At 32.1% G+C, this 18,339-nt stretch overlaps 1 protein-coding gene across 1 annotated transcript; it reads left to right on the forward strand.

The window, feature by feature from the left end:
* Positions 1–10,918: 10,918 nt before the first annotated feature.
* XTH31 (xyloglucan endo-transglycosylase-related 8) lies at positions 10,919–12,838 on the forward strand. Its single transcript, XM_022054880.1, has 4 exons — positions 10,919–11,368; positions 11,509–11,609; positions 11,701–11,918; positions 12,075–12,838. Exons 1-4 carry the CDS (start codon positions 11,155–11,157, stop codon positions 12,433–12,435), a joined length of 894 nt encoding a protein of 297 aa, XP_021910572.1. The 5' UTR covers positions 10,919–11,154; the 3' UTR covers positions 12,436–12,838.
* Positions 12,839–18,339: the final 5,501 nt, after the last annotated feature.

Below are 18,339 nucleotides of genomic sequence, written 5' to 3' on the forward strand. Positions count from 1 at the left end.
TAAAAAATTAATTAACTTATTCAAAAAAGAAAATTTTCTTAAATGAGGTTTAACTATACATGTGAGTTGTAATTAGTTCTGTAAAATTTGTTTATATGTATCTTAATCAAACTAGGTCAGACTTGATCATGCAAACATGTATTTCTACGTTGAGAAAATTATGAAAGAAAAATCAAAGAATTTCTCAGTTTATGATTTTAAAAGCACAAGTTTAATATAAATAATTATACTTTTGTTGTATAATCATCCCCATGAGATTTAGTTTTAAACAAAACTCAGGGAATTATAAATTTAATTATTTTTCAAGGTATATAATTATTATATGCAATAATCATCCGACCATAAAAATTCACTACCAGAAAATTTGTTTTTTCCAATGAAATTAGTATAATATATTTTATTTCAAAAATATCTATTTTTTGTAGCTTTCTTTTAAATTTTTGTTATAATTCTAAATTTTACTTATTTTTTAGTAACAGTTGAACTTTTCTATTTTAAAAAAATATATTTTTATGATAAATTAAACCATATAATAGTCATTGCAAAAAGTATATTTTCTTGACTAATCAAAACATTTGTTTTCAAAAGTATATTTTTCATAAGGAATGACAATAATATTCATTGTACAAATTACAGAAGAAATATTATACTTTTTATGCAACCCTATTATTAATTTTTTGTCTAAGAATATCACTTTCCAACTTTTAATTAATCATTGTGAAAATTTTTAACATTTAAAAGAATCTTAATATAACGACTCTTAAACTTGAAAAGAAATAAATTATAATTTAGTGTGGAAGAGAAACAATAAATTAGGGTTTACATTCCTTACACAATAATTCAGAATATATAATAGAGTTACGGAAATTACCATTCTAAAAAAACAACTAATAATAAAAAAAAAAAGTGAACGTTCTACTTGCAACCCTTTTGTGGATCGGACTCTGGATCTTGATTTTCTTAATATGAAATGGTTAATAAAGGAGTGAACTACACTACCTTAGTAAGAATATCACATTACTCACCGACCCAGAAATAAATGTTGGTAGAAATCATAAAAATAACTAATAAAACTCTTAATTTAAGTAAATTCATTTACCGAATATTTACCGTAGTGAGATTTCAAAAAAAAAAAACTAACTTACAGAGTTAATAACATAAACGATATCATAAACTTATATGCAATCAGTCGGAACAACAACTTTCTTTTTTATCAACCTACTAGTATCCATGGGGATCCATAGGGATATCCCTATTACGCGTGAACCCTTATTCAACATTTTTAATTAACAGGCTGTCGTCATACCCCATCCGGTATGAGTGTCAAAAGATACTATCTCTCAATACCCCGTCTGGTATGAGGGTGAAACGAACCGTCCCCATACTCCGTTCAGTATGGGCGCTAAATTACCAATTCTCGATACCTAATCCGGTATGAGATAATGTTCACAGTAGGATTTTCGATTCACTCGGTCTATCTATTATCTCTCAGGATATTCAGTAAGACTATCATTCATCCCTCCACTTAATCAAACAATTTTTTGTTATCTTTAATTTCTAGTTTTCCAATTTAACCGTAATCACATAAAACAAGCAATACATGCATTAAAGAAACACAATTGTATCATCATACTAATTCCAGTGCATTATCATGCATTCGAAACTGTAAAATCAGACAATCAGTTAAATATAGCAAACAGTAATAAATAACAAGTTCTGCATCCATTAATAACCTATAATTAATTATAAATATTTTTAAGTTTTACAAAATAACATATTATTTAAAATTAAACTTTAATTCCATAACAGAGAATAAGCTGAGAGATTCTTACTCGAATTGGTGTCCGAATGCTAAGCTTTTAACTGTATCTACTGGCGGTCGAGAATTTCGAGCACCTAAAAATATCCCAAAAAAATTCAAAATAAGTGTTGAAAATCTTTTTTGGCAAATTCTAGAATTTCGACACGGTGGCTCTGCCATGCTTCGGCGACGACACCATCGCCTGTGGCAGAAGTTTTCCTCGGGTTGGCTATTTTTGGTTGTTTTCGGTTGATTTAGGCCGGTTTTGTATCCATCTATATGAAAAAATATGTTAAGGGGTCTCGGTTGGCTGATAAAAGTCGAAAAATCAAAGCTTACCGACGACGGAATTTTCTGGCGCGGTGGCTTTGTCGGCTCACCTTCGCGGTTGGGTGTTTTGTTTCAGTCAACCTGTAGAGAAATGAATGACAATTACAATAGTGGAAAAATTACATGAAATGGGAATCGGGAAGGGTCTCATCGGAGGTGATTTTTTATTTTTTTCAAGGTAGCGCCGCTGGGCTTTACCTGCAGTTTTCGCCTCATCTGCTGATTATTTTGCTCCGATTTGGCCATGGGGATGTTCAAAATTTAATTTCGAATGAATAAATTTTTTTTTACCTCTTTTGGCGGTCGGAAGTGGCTTCGACACGACGGTGCGCGCGCGGCTCCCTTCCCGGCGACTGGCTCTTCTTCTCCGGCGGGGGGCCCCGGGGGGGGGGGGGGGGGGGGGTTGGGTGGGTTTGGGTTAGGAGTTGGTGTGAAGATGAGTATTTATATCCGTTCTCTTTTAATGTAGGTCGTCCATCGCGTTTGATCTGGATCGTCCGATCACGTTTGATCTGAACCGTTCATTGTTATTTGATCTGAGTCGTTCGATCGCGTTTAAATAAGAAATGAATGTGGACCGTCCATCGCGTTTATTCGCAACCGTCTGATTGTGTTTGAGGAGAAAATTGATCTGGACCATCCGTGCGCGCAGGAACAAATCCAGACCATCTGATCGTAGACACGCAGATCACTAGTGTTGCCGCCTTACCGCGCCGCACGCTCCAATTCGTCAGGACTGCTGACTGGGCGTCCACGTGGCACAGTTTTCTTAAATTACGTTTTGACCCACATTTTCTGATTTTTCTTTTAAAAATATTTACAGAACCTAAATTTTCACTCATTTCTCCTAAAATTATTTTCAATTTTATCATCCTCTTATTTTTTCCTAATTTTATATTAAATAATAATTTATAAAATTAAAAATTAAATTTTATACATTAAATAAAAATTTAAAAATTCAAAAACTACATTTATATATTAATTTTAAACATATTAAAATTAATTAAGAGTATTACACTCAATATTGCAAAAAAAGTATATTATATCTGTGCAAGAAAATCAAGTCGCTGCTATAAAATTTGAGTTTTTAGTTGCAGTAAGTGTCAATATCTATATATATACATATAATTACTACATATGTATATATCAAACGTATGTAGCAATTATATATATATAGGTTAAAATTAATTGACAGGATAAAGTTAATATTACGTATGTATATAGCAAACACATAATTAATTCAATTTAATTTAATAACCTATATATATATATAAAATAACTTGTTGTTGATCACTTCAAAATTCAAATCTTAATTGTTTGTCTTCACGCAGTGATCAGTGATTAATCAGGTCAGTAGACAGAGTTCGTGCGCCGCTTGATTATCTTCTCATGCATGCTTATACGCAACCATGGTTTCCTATAAAGGGGGCCCTTGTGATCCCCTCAATCAACTTTGCCGGCCACAAAACCTGAAATTAACCCCTAAATTAGTTAATTCATTGTTTAGGAGCCGTGTTAGTTTTTAGCCTTCAGAACTTCAATTTGATTTTGTTGTAAGAAATTAGATAATATAGGAGAATAAAATTTTAAATGTACAAAATTAATGTCGTAAAATACAATCATAAAATCACTTATGAATACAATCATAATATTCAATTAATAATGCTAACGATCCTTTTGACTATCGACTAAAAATAATTAAGCTCCAAAAGCGCAGGTTTTTGTGTGAAAATTATTGAAATACTAGAACATTTATATGATGTTTGGTATGCTCCCAAGACAAAATGTAAGTCCTTTCTCTAATGAGGAGTTCGGACAATATAGATCACATTTTCATCCAATGCAAGAAATATGGCTCGTGTGGCTAACGGACAAAAATAACGAGATCATGAATACTCTATTTTATGTGATTGTGTGATTCCTATGGTTGGTCATCAATAAGAGGGTCATTAACAATAAAGTGTTTGAGTATGGATAGGATTCCAAATCTAGTACGCACGAGGTTGGTTTGATGAGTTAAGGCTCTTCAAAAGTACTATGGTAGATATTCAATCAATTAGATGCTTTTATCCCTTTTAGTGGTTAGGCTGATTGACTTAGCAAAACCAACTTGGAGTATATGGATTGGATCCCATCAGGACAAGAAGAATTAAAGTTTAAAGTGGAAACCTCAGCTTGGAATAAGCCATATCTTACGATGATTGTTCGAGGGTTAACAGACATGATCTTATGTAGAAGTAAAATCTTTATAAATTTAGCTAATCATTAGCAATGTGATGGAGCTTTTAAAACTAAAAGAATGTAATTAAAATTGTATCCTTTGGTGCCCTTGATAGTGAGATTAGGTTAAAAATAAAGAGCAACTCTTTGGTTGTAGCATTCTAGGTGCTCAGTAATATAATCCCTTAGAAGTTAAACTATGTAGCGAATGTTATCTCTAATGGGCTGCATAATTTGAATTGCATGAACTTTGCTCATGTGAATATGGAAGGAATTCCATGGAAGATGTGTTCGCTAGACTGGAGTCAATAAAAAGAAGGATTTCTTCCTTAGTCATGAGGTTGTGTTTGTTGAGGTGTTCTAATACTTGCTGATGGTGATAAATAGAGCTTTGCAATGATGTCTTAGTTGGTAATTCTATTTTAAAAATTGTTGTTTTAATTTTTATTAGGGCCTTGTAATCATTTTTTAGATCAAGTGGTATAACGTTTTGAACAAAATATCCTACTTTACAATCGTTCACATAGTCATCTGTAAGTATTAGATGGTTAGATCAGGGAGTGCACGTTCATTTACTTTAGTTTTTGGTTAATTTATTTTGGTTTTGTATTTTTGATGAAGTAGACATAGAGGTACATTTTAGGGAACTTATTTTTGCTTATCAAGTGTTTATAATACATGAATGACTAATTGGTATGAATATACTTGATAATGGTGTAAGGTTGAGATTTGAAGACATATAGCATGGAATATATGGATCAGAATTGCATAGTTAATGTGGATAGTTAAAAAGAAAGAAAAATAATAAGGACATTTGATGGTTAGTTTGTGCCTTGACAAAGATGTGAGGAGGCCATATACTTCAAAGAGAAAAAGATCTTTACGTATTCAAGAAGAGCTTAGGTTTTGTTTTGTGAAAACAACTTAAAATGATTAACTTATTGTCTCTGTGCTTTACAAAGACTTATCTAGTTGTGCTTTAGTTTTATTCCACTATTTCAACTTGACGGATTAATGTAAATTGGCTAATGTGTTTCTTTTATTTTATCATTGATGTTTGAATCTCACATGTAAGGAAGACATTCATGAAATCATGAGCATGCTTTTTTGGGATGAAGTTTCTTTTTATGATGAGGTTTATTGCATGTGGAAGTTATGTATATGAGCATCTGTTGCTATACTTTGATAAACCTAATGAGCTACTCCTTATAACATTAATATGTAAAGCTCACAAGCTAATGATCAAAATATTCTATTGATAGTTAAGTTGCAATTTATGTGTTCCAAGTTGTATTTGTAATTTTATGCCTCAGTAATACATGCTCCAAGCTTCTTTTCAGATGCTGAAGAACATTTTTGGGGAACATATTAACCAAACAATGAGTGGGATTTGTCTAAGGTTATTGTACCAGATTTTGTATACATGTTGATGTATACTATTATTTCAAATCCTATGCCTTGTATATTTCATTATAAGCAAGTATCTGTGTGTCTTTAATTGTATTATATGGCTTTGGGTACTTAGAATTTCCTTTAGATGGTTTTGTAATAGTTTATTTTCAATTAGTAAAACTTATATTTACTTTTAAAATACATGTTAATGTTAGCATATCAACTAGCATATAACCCTGTTAAAGATATCATTTATACCATGTTATCATTGGAGTATTGTGATCATTAAAATAAATAATTAGTAAATATTTAAAATACTTATTCTTACATTTTCAAGTCTGACTAACTTAGTTTACATGTCTCTTGCCGCATATTAGCTCTAATTGTTCGCTTATATTCATTATCTCTCATGCTAAGTGTCATTTTGCCTCATGCTTCTATAGAATTCTAAAATAAACGAAGTATTTAAAAGAATATTCTTTAATTTTATAGAGTATTATCCCACAAGGCTTTTTCTTTCTTCATGTAGAAAAAAACTTTCAGAAAAAATATTCAGATTTAATAAAATATCAATAATAATTCTTTTTTTTTTTTTTACTTTTTCTTGTCTTTACTGCTCAACCTTACTGGATGGTAAAAATTATCTGCAAATGAAAAACGGACAAAAAACCTAAGATTCAATCTTGTGTAGTCAAACATATCTGACTATCTAGGATGCTTAGACATTTGTACCCCCTAAGGGCAGTTGAACTTTAGTGGACAAACTTATCCACCCACTAAACGCAATCAAATATATCAACCTACTAGAGACAAATAAACTTCTCCATCCTTAGTTAAACTTAGACAATCAAACATTTTTATGAACTATGATGGTTGTGCCTATCAACCTATCAAGGACAATCAAACCTATTACTAAAAAAATAGTGGTTAAACTTATCCTTCGATTAGAGAAGTCAAACTTAAATGATCAAAGTTATTGTCGACCAAGGACAATTGAACTAGGGTGATCAACTTAGGTGGTTAAACTTGTTCGTTAGCCAAGGGAGGTAAAACCTCTTTTCCCACTAGGGATGATATGACATGTTCACCCATTAAGGTTGGTCAAGAATGTGAACCTATCAAGGGTAGTTAAGCCTTTATGGTCACTAAAGGAGGTTCAAACTTGTCGACCGCACATGGGGTGAACATGTCAATGTACATATATATATATATATATGTTGGAGATTTGACAACTTCTATGAAAGGAATGGTGTGGGTACACTTGAGATATTTTATGTTTATGCATTAAAGTCCTGTTAAAGCTCTGTAAAAGTTTTATCAAGCTCAACTTGCTTTCGCCTCTTGTCTTCATATCAAATCCTACACCTTGGTGCATTATCCATGTTTTCATCATTAGATAAACCCCTAAATTAGCTTTTCCATACCATGATAAATGCCTTTAACAGAGTTTAACCATATGAATGACAAGTTCGAGGTGAGTTTTAGTAACATGAACCTGTCCCTCAATTTGAATCGTAAAAGATGAACTTTTCCTGAATCATATATGAGTTTCAATAATTTGAAATTTTTTTTGATTGTTTATGTTTTTTTCTATAAAACTCAAAATAGTATAATTCAAGCCAACATATCTCGTTTCATTTTCTCATTTTATTACCTTATCGATCTCTTTTTTTGTTTTGTTATACTTTCACAATTATTGACTGCAACAACTTACAACTCTAAAGTCCTATTTATGATTCTTTGGTTCTTGCAAATTTTCTTCTCTATTTAATTTACTAAGATGATTTGAATGGTCAATTTATTTTACAGATTGAGTTTTTATAAGATTAAAATATTATTACTTTAGTTAGAAGATAGATTAGATAAATCGTTTGATTTTAACATAATTTTTACATTTTAAAAATTGCATTAGCAAATAAAGAGAAGAACTCTTTTTATAGAGGTCTTAATATTGGAGGAAAGATGTAAGGCCCTAGAATACTAGACTAACTTATCCTTACTATCGTCTATTTATAATCAAATTAATTTTGTTTAACTATTAAAGAAGCTAGTCATTCTAAATATTTATGTGTTTTTACTTTATTTTCTTTTGTTTATCATTTTTAGTCTTTGTAGTAATCATAATACATAGCCTTTAGTTACACATATATACATTAATTTGTTAAAAATAATTGAGAGATATTTAAAATACTATTCAAAATCAGATATATTATTTATTACTTTAGAAGTACGTAACATCAAATATTTTTAAATAACTAATTGAGTTTATGTTGACTTTATAGTCTAAAAAATATTTTTAGAGTTAAATAATAATTTTAAAAATTATAAAAATTTAATATTTTTACGTATATGTATTGTTTTCTTCTATAACACCGATCGATTATTGAAATATGATTACTTATAAAAGTATCGAATTCACAAATTATTATTATTATTATTATTATTATTATTATTTCAGATTTTAGATATGAAACGTGCATAGTGAAAATTCTAGGATTTGATTATTAGAGATTGGATTGGAGATCTTTTAGTCATCTAAACATTATGTTTATGAAATGACAAACTATTGATTTTGTAAAAAAGAAAAAAAGAAGAGTTAATTTATTTATGAACTAATAATAAAATAATTATTACATAATAATAGAAAGCAAGTGGCAGTTAAAATAGTATATTTGTCGGCAGTTGAACAAACTTGGATTCACATAACAAAACTGCAGATCTTGGCAAGTGCAAATAATTTCATATCTAACCATAATTAACAAGTAATTAGTTCCTAATTAAACCTATTAATGTAGGTTGACTATTCTATATATGGTATAAAAGATTCCAACGAAGACCATACCATGTACTGTTGCACATAGAATTAACGATCAAGGTTGACTAATCAGTAAATATGTCACCAAATAACTATTAACCTTCACTCTCCTCATTAAAAAAAAAAAAAAAGTGAAAATTTTATCAATTACTATGTCCCTATCTCTCTTGTAGTCTAAATAACACAATGATTTTTTTTTTTAAAGTTTGATTTTTAAATTTTTATTCGTTTGTATTATATTTTTATTTATAAAAAATGTATATTTGCGAGCTATCTATGGCTAAAAAAATGTATTTATCTTAAAATATTTTTGAGTGATGTAATGATATACCCTAAAAATATATGCATTAATAATTAGTGATAGTAGAATTAGTAGTAGTCATCACTATGACAATAATGACAGTGCAGATAATAATATCTATGGTTACAACAAAGATGATAATCGTACTAATCGCAAAAGTAACCATATGATTAGATAATGGTAGTGTTAATGTCCAAAATGTGAGTAATGACGATGATGATGATACAATGGTAATAATAATAGTAACAACAATAATAAAGATGACAATGACAATGATTATGATGAAGTAATAGTGGTAAGTGGCAACAACGACAGAGTTAACAACATGTACAATGGTGGAGGAGTTTGAAGCATGTACGATGGTAGAAGAAGTGGTGACATACATAATGGCGAGGGGGTAATGATAGAATGACAGGGATATAAGAAGTACATTGGTGTCATTGGGTCAATAGTGGTGGTGGCAGCTGCAGCTACAATAATAATGGTGGCAACAAATGTGACAGTTGTTGTAATAGTAACATTGATTGTGAATGTAATTGAGATGATAATGTGGTGCAAATAATGGTGATCAAAATTCACAACAAAACCGAAATTGACAATGATAGTGGATTTGCAATTTCAACAGTAGTGAAGTGGTGGTCGTACTAGTGATTCTAGTATTCTTCATAATAGATGGATATTGATAAAAAAAAAACCTATAGATAATTACTTTACTCGTTTTAAGATATTATTGAGATGAGTAATGTTTATTCAATTATAATTGGACAAATGAACCACTTTCAAATGACTATTATTTATCTTACATTAAAAAAATTACTTCAAACATTAGATGAAGTAGGGTGAGAAACATTGATCATTCTTTACTTTATAATAGCCTAAGCACTAACATAACTTAAAATAATTTGTAACCAAAGTTGGTTTGCATTTGTAGGGGAAAAAAAAAACAAATTTATTAACATGATCAAAAAAATTCGATTCACATAGCTAAGATGAAGATATGGACATTCATACTCGTATAAGTATAAATAGACAAAATTTTGTTAGGAGTCTCTCTTAATGCTTTCATGCCTTTAAAATTCTTAAATATTGTGATACATCTTTATATGTTTTATGATTTTCTTGATTATTTTTTTTTTAATTTCCATTTAGTTTCATTTTATTCAAATAAGTAGAATCATTTAACTTAACTATTAAAAAAAATTCCATTCTCATAACTTCATGTGGTAAAATATAAATTTTTTTTTATCAATATAATTATGAGTTGATGCAACTTTTGACCTTTTCTTGATCGATTGAATATGTTCTTATAGTGGCTCTTGTATTTTTTTTTTCTTTATATTTTGGTGATTAGCAAATAATTTTTTTCAAAAAAAAAAAAAAAAAGAAAGAAAGAAGTTATCGTCACATTCTTGAGAAACAAGTTTCTTGGTTTTGATTATGATACATGAAGAGCTTTGTGATTTAAAACCAAACCAAGTATACCTTGTTTGTTCCATTAATTTGCAAATTAAGAGATATAGATAGTTTTACAAGACAAGTTATTACAATAATTTATGGGTGAATTATATATTTTGATGAGTACATCTTTTTCCATATAGAGCAACAAAATATTTTTAAGTTTTAAATCATCACCATCTAATCTTAACTACATGCATATGTGTAAGCTTAAAACTTCTCTTGGATAGCCACATCTAGGTGATGAACACTTATTCCACCATCATTCTATTCTACTTTTCTCTCTCATTAGAGAAAAAAAAAAAAACAAAAAATCCCTTAACCCTCTCTTCCTTCCAAATACTTTCTTCCCATGTCATTCTCAACCATATAACTAACAAATGTTTTTTAAGGGTAAAATGGAAGGAAGAAATGGGGAAAAAGAAAAAGTGAAGATCACACCTATTCTTTTGTGGGTAAGTAAATAGAGAGTCAGAAAGTAAATACCACAAGAATATATGTAAGATAAAATTCTAACTTCAGAGTCATTAAATTTATAATATTTTTAACAAATTTATCAAAGTTTTGATTTTATTAAATTAAATTATATCAAAAACAGGACATTGTCTAAATAAGATAATGATCATGCGTCCTTTTTCTTTTCCGTTTTTTGTCTCACATATAACTTCTCCATCAACTAACTTATCACCTTTGCTTGTACACTGGGCCAGTTCTCTCTCTATTTATACCAACTGTGCGAGCCATACTCTTCCACAACATACCCTGCCTTTTCAGTTTTCACAATCTGCATTTAAGCACATATAGCTATACATACATACATATATATATAGATAATTCGCAATGGCAAAGCTTAGTTGTGTGTTAATGGCTCCACTACTATTCTCTTTTCTGCTCATTCTCATGGTTTCTTCTCAGGGTCCTCCCTCACCAGGGTACTATCCTACATCCAGATTCCCGTCTTTAGGTTTTGATCAAGGATTCAGAAATCGTTGGGGTCCTCAGCACCAGAGAGTAGAACAGGGTGTCCTAACAATCTGGCTTGATTCTACCTCAGGTCCTATATATATATATGTATAATATATTTATCCACTTACATCCATCTCTACTTGATTTAGAATGAGCTCTAAGGGACATCTTTTGTTGATGATTCTGGAATTGGGTTCTGATCAATTTCTGCTATTTTTTCAAGAACAGGAAGTGGGTTCAAATCACTTCATACATATCAATCTGGTTATTTTGGAGCTGCCATTAAACTTCAACCCGGTTATACTGCTGGAGTAATTACATCTTTCTATGTAAGCATGAAAAAAATGAATGGAACGTGTTCTATTTTTTTATTGATTTAGTTAATAATCTACTATTTCTAATCTGAATCTTTAATGGCAGCTTTCAAATAATGAAGATTATCCAGGAAATCATGATGAAATTGACATTGAATTTCTGGGTACAACTCCAGGGGAACCCTACACTTTGCAGACAAATGTTTTCATAAGAGGAAGTGGAGATAGAAATATCGTCGGCAGGGAAGTCAAATTTCATCTCTGGTTTGATCCAACACAAGACTTCCATAACTATGCTATTCTCTGGACCCCAAGTGAGATCGTGTAAGTATATCCCACTTCTACGAACCTACTCACCATCCTCTTTGACTTTTAACTTCATATACATATACATATGTGCTAAATTTTCCTTATTTAAATTATACTAAATTTACCCACATAAAGTTATTACCCACTAAGTTTTTCTCTTCAACTGTATAGATTTTTTGTGGATGATGTGCCTATTCGGAGGTATCCAAGGAAGAGTGATGCCACATTTCCCTTAAGACCAATGTGGGTTTATGGTTCAATTTGGGATGCTTCATCTTGGGCTACTGACGATGGAAAATACAAAGCTGACTACCAATACCAACCCTTCGTTGGTAGGTATAAGAATTTCAAAATAGCCGCGTGCAGAGCCGACGGGCAAGCTTCCTGTAGGCCCCCTTCTGTGTCTCCATCTGGCTCTGGCATATTGAGCCCACAACAAGAATCGGCCATGGAATGGGCACAGAGAAATTCTCTGGTTTATAACTATTGTCTAGACCCTAAGAGAGATCATACCCAAACGCCCGAGTGTTGAAAAAAATAAAAATCATTACATGTTTCTGGGCTAAAAATGGCTTCCAATACCCCCAACATGTGATCTGTTCGTGTTAAAATTAAGTGAGTTAAAATATGATGTGAAATGAGAACAAAAAAAATATATATTTTTTTTATGTGGGTAAGTGTATGTATATGTTAAGGGGGATTGTGTATAAAGTTACACAAAATATATAGGAGTTGTTTGTTTGTTTTGTTATGGGTATGGTCTTGAGGTGGAACCCGCTTGCCAAGAATAGGTGCAGGAGTAGTAGTTGAGCATCCAAGGCCTCCAAAAGATTTGAAAGGGTTTTTTTGTCTTTTATCAAATGTTGATGGAATAAAATTGCTACGATTTATGTGTTCAATAAGATAAAAAGTATGAGACTCATCTCTTAATTTAATACCTTCGTCCTACTGATATGCACCTTCTCTCTCATTCTTCTTTATAAAACTAAAAAAAAAAAAAAAAGAAACCTCTAAGAGTAGCCTTCAGAAGTTGATAGTTTGCGAAACTCCAAAACCCCATCTCAAAAACAACTTTAAACCTAAGTTGGAATTATCAATTTACTGAGATTTGAGTAAAACAAAATTGGAGAATATTTCTCCAAAATCATTATTTTAGTTCCATTCGGAACAGACTGATTGAAATGAAACTAATTTTGTCACGAATAGACCCATCCAAGCCCACAAATTAGATTGCATAACGTTTTTTTAATTAAAAAATAAATAATCTGAAAATATTTAAAATAAGTAAAAAAACAATTTTGATAATTAATAAATTAATAGTAATAATTTGTTGTTAGTTTATTATTTTAATTCATTAGTTAAAGTTATTATTTTTTAATTTATTAGAAAATGGAAGAAAGTTGAATTATGTTAAATTTTGAACATTAATTTTAATAATTTACCAAAAAATATAAATGTGGCTGAGAAGGTTGATCGCACAAATTTGCAGGACCATGGTGTTTCTTAATTATAACTGATGGTTTACTCAAATATCAACCATGAGATTAAAATAATTTTTGCCATTTCATTTTAAAAATCAAAGAAAAAAGAAAACTAGGTTGAGGCTAATACAATGAATTTGTCCTTCTACTATTAGTTTTTTTTTTTTCAAATTAATTATTATCTAGTTTTTAGTGAAATTGGTTTTTGTGCTTTTAAAAAACTTTAAATTAAATCATTCTATACTACCAACTGATATTATAATTTGATGATATATAATTTTTTATTTATTTATTCAATGTTACATCAAATATTACATTACATGATGTGATATATAAAAAATAGATTTTAATATGTCGAAACCAATCTATAAAAAAAAAAATGTTGCATACCAGGTTTGTTGAAAAGTAAAAATCTAATGTGGGTTTCTTAAAAACCTGCTTCCCTTGCCTTCTTCGATTTTAATTTTATTTTTTTCTACAATTAATAATTCGATGGTCTTGTAATCCCAACTAATAAATCCAAAACTCAGTTTTTAAGCTTGCCTAAGACCTCATTAAGTAAATTAGTAATCTTAACTCAATAAGTTCTTAAAAATTCATCTATGTTCTCGATAAGTCCGTTAGTAATGTTAAACATAAGAGGTGCCACATAAATCATGATGACACTTGCCCTAAGTACCACAGTAATAGCGAGAGCTTTCTCAATATGATTTTTGACTCTCATTTGTCAAACAAATATAATTAGATTTAATTGATGGAAAAAAAATTTAATTTTCTCTCCCTTTTAGCAAGTTGATGGATTTGAAGATGTGTACTGAGGCTAGCATGGATGGAGTTACCAACTAGAAAACTATTTTCTCGACTGTGACCTGATTAGTTTGAAAATCGAGCAACAGTTCATCCATGAAGAGGGAGAGAAGTATACTACCCTATTCAGCATGATGATTTTTAGGCTTGATTGAAGTTCTATATAGCTCGTGCAAAATACGACCAAAAACCCTCTAATGAGAGCTATGTCAGACCCTAGATTGGTTGGCGCACTCCTATGGATGAGTAGTTTAAGGTCAATATTGATGCCTCTATCTTTGGTGATTTTAGTAAATTAGCTGTCGGAGATATTATATGTGATAGTCAAGACAACTAGGCATTGTCGGCTTCATGTCCAACCAAGTCACCCGTCTTTGCTTCTTAGTAAGTCTTATTTATTAACACAATAAAGGCATGTACCAGCAATCAAAATACAAGTAAATAGAGTGATAAGGTGTCCCATAAATTATGGAGTGATAAGGATGAATTTACTCACAACAGCAACTTTATTAGTAGAGATATATTAGGAGATAATAGATGTCAAAGTATAATAACTTCAGTCCAAGATGGTAATATAACAAAAAGAAGATTATTTATTTGACTAAATCTATTCCAATAAAAAATGATTATCCAGTTGACTAAATCATGGAAGACTATTGTGCTAATTTCTTTGAATTTATTTTTTGAAGATCCTTTCCTTTCTCCTTGTAACAGTTTTGTTATTTTGTCTACAATAACTTTGTTTTACTTGGCCTATATATACAGAGTCAAGTACTATTGTAAAAAGTAGTATCTATTAATAAAAATACAGGAATTTTTTTCACTCTTTTTCTCTTCGTATTAGAGCGGGTTGTGTTCACCAAGCACAATAGCTCCGACAATCATGACCTTAATATCCCTAAATGTTGGAAATTTCAGTACACTTAAACTGACCCAATCAAATTGCCCACTATGGAGAGAACAAGCTTCAGGACTAGTAGAGAGTCAAGAACTTGTAGACCATCTTACCAATGAAGATCCAATTCCAACTAAATATACTACACCAAATCTAAATGCTACAGATACTAAAAACACCTCATCAAAACTAACAGAAGAATACATTGCCTGGCAAAAAACTGATCGTCTTCTTCGAGGGTGGAAAATTGGAACACTCTCTGAAGACGTTCTTGGGCTTGTTATTGGTCTGGAAACTACTCATGTTGTTTGGGAGGGTTTGAAAAATGCTTATGCATAAGACTTACAAGAACATGAATTCACACTACGTCAACAGTTGATGTATCTCCGTAAAGAAGATGATAAAACCATGGAGACCACCTTAATATTTTCAAAGGTTTATGTGATAATCTAGCAGCCATTGAAAAACCTGTTTCTAATAAAGAAAAGTATTTTTTCTTCTCACTAGTCTTGGACTACAATATGAAACTTTTACAACTATAATGCTAAAACCCCCTAAGACCTTCATACTTTGAACTAATCTAACAACTTTAAAATTTTGATCAACGATGCAATTGGTTTTCTAATCAATCAAACTTGTTGATCTCTATATTCACTCTTCATCTAACATTCTATGGTCAGCAACAAAAAAAAATCTCAGAATACATCTTCACGAAATCACAACAACACATTCTGTAACGGCCCCGGAAATTCAAAAGGAAATACATATAATAATCTGAGTGCGGAAGCGAAATAAAGGATTAAGGTTAACATCCCTTACACAAAAACTTAAAAATACTAAACAACATCACAGAATAAGTTCTATAAAAGAAATACGAGAAATGAGAAAAATAAATAAAACTATAAGGCATTTAACATCTGCTCGCCGTCTTCTTGTGGATCGGGCTTGGGAACCAAGTCCTCCTGATCTGAAATGGTTAAATAAGGAATGAGCTACACTATCCTAGTAAGGACATCATACTATATGACCGTCACAGAAGTAAAGGTTGGTAGAAAATAAAAAACAACCAATGAAGCACAAATTTTAAAGTAATACATTTATTTCAAATAAAATCACTTACCATTTTTCTTACTCTTGGAGAACCAGTGAAAACAACCTATAAAGACAATAACATTATACATATCACAATGTCATGCATAATCAGTAACATAAAATATATCATAATTCCGTATTCATTAATAATAACTGATTATCCCTATTTCTCGTTTTCATCAGCCTACTAATATCCATGATGATCCATAGGGGTGTTCCTGCTACACGTGAACCATTCTTCTTAACAATCTTAATTTCAAGGCCGTCCCCATACCCCGTCCGGTATGAGCGCCAAATGACCAAGTCTCCATACCCCGTCCGGTATGAGACAACATTCACGGTAGGGTTCCCTATGAACCTGGTCCGTCCACCATCTCCCAGGATATCTAGTGAGCCTGTCACTTTATCTGTTTTCCCTTAGTCTTTGTTACCAAGCTGAACATAATCATATAAACAATAAACATGCACCCGGTAATACAATCATATCTTAAATTCCAAAATCATACAGTGGTCAAGTAAGACAGTAATACATGCATTTAGAACCATAGAATAGATATATTAAATACCATAATGCATTTAAATCGTAAAAGAAATCAAGTAAGAATCGACAGAGAAAAATGTCCACTTCGGACTCCATTAGCAAACTTAATTAATTATGCATATCTATTTAATTTGTACAAAATACAGTATTATCATTTATTCAAACTTCAATTTTAAAGGAAACAGTGTGAGGGGTCCTTACTTGGTTCGACGCCAAAAACTAGATTGTTACTGCGCCTAAATGCGGTCCCAAGGTTCCCTGATTTATTTCTTGGGAACTGAAATGCACTTACGGTAACTACACATGCCCCAAATAACCCAAAAATCATACCCAGGGCCTACTCGGCCAATTTCAGAATTCTGGCACGGTGGCTCTGCCATGCTCCAGTGACGACGTCGCCGCCCACGAGGGTAATCCGCCTCGGATTGGCTTTTTTTAGCCGTTTTCGGTCAAATTCAGCCAAACTTGCATCGGTTCCAGTGAGAAAATACACTTAGGGCCCTCGGTGGGTCGAAAAAATATAGAAAACCAATCACCGGCGGTGGGGCTTTCTGGTGCGGCGGCTCCTCCAGCTCACGTTGCGGTTGGGTGTTCTGCTCTAGTCAACCTGTAGAGAAGAAAACGGTGATCACAACGGTAGAAAAATCACATTAAACGAGAATCAGGAAGGGCCTCATCGGAGACGAAAATCGAAACACCCCGTGGCAGCGCCACTGACCTTTGTCGGCATTTTTCGATCAATTGGCTGGTGCTTTCACTCTGATTTTGCCACGGGTGGGTTTGGAATCAAATTCTGAGCAAAAGGTAGAATTTTTACCTCGTTTGGCGACCAAAAGTTGCTCCGTTGCGGCGGCGGGTAGCGACGGTCGGATTCCCGGCAGCTGGGCGGTCTTTTCTAGCGGGGGGCTCTGGCGGCTAGGGTTAGAATTTGGGTGCGGATGGGGTTATTAATACCAATCAGCTTTTGATATGGGCCATCCATTACTTTTAATCTGGATTGTCTGATCGCGATTTAATCTAGGCTGTCCGTGCGCGATTCAATCTGGACCGTCCGTGCGCGATGCAATCTGGGCTGTCTGTGCGCGTTTTGATCTGGGCCGTCCTCCCGCGCAGGAATGGATCTCAGCCGATCGATCACGCGGATCGCCCATGTGGCTCCCCTGGCATGACCTCCCGCGTCAGCGTCTCTACCACCTGGCGCGTCCTGGTTGGTTGGGGCTGCTGACCAGGTAGCTGACATGGCTTAACATCTCTAAATTGCGTTTTGACCACCAATTTCTGATTTTTCTTTTAAAAATACCTTTAGAACCCAAATTTTCACCCATTTTTTTCAAAATTATTTTTAATTAAATCCCTACCCAATTTTTTACCACCTTTTAATTATTATTATTATCATTATTAAACTAAAATAAAATTAAATAAATCAAATTAAAATTACATAAATAATAATTAATAAAAAGAAAAAAAAGAAAGGTTGGGTGTTACAACTCTCCCCCCCTTAAAAAGAAATTTGGTCCCTTAAATTTTCCTTTTACTCTTGATCGAATAGCTGGGGGTACTGGGCTCTAAAGTCTGATTCTAGCTCCCATGTGGCATCCCTTGGTGTGTGGTTCTCCCATA

This window comes from Carica papaya, chromosome 2 (genome assembly GCF_054855325.1).
Source record: "Carica papaya isolate Zhongbai chromosome 2, ASM5485532v1, whole genome shotgun sequence".
Taxonomy (NCBI): Eukaryota; Viridiplantae; Streptophyta; class Magnoliopsida; order Brassicales; family Caricaceae; genus Carica; species Carica papaya.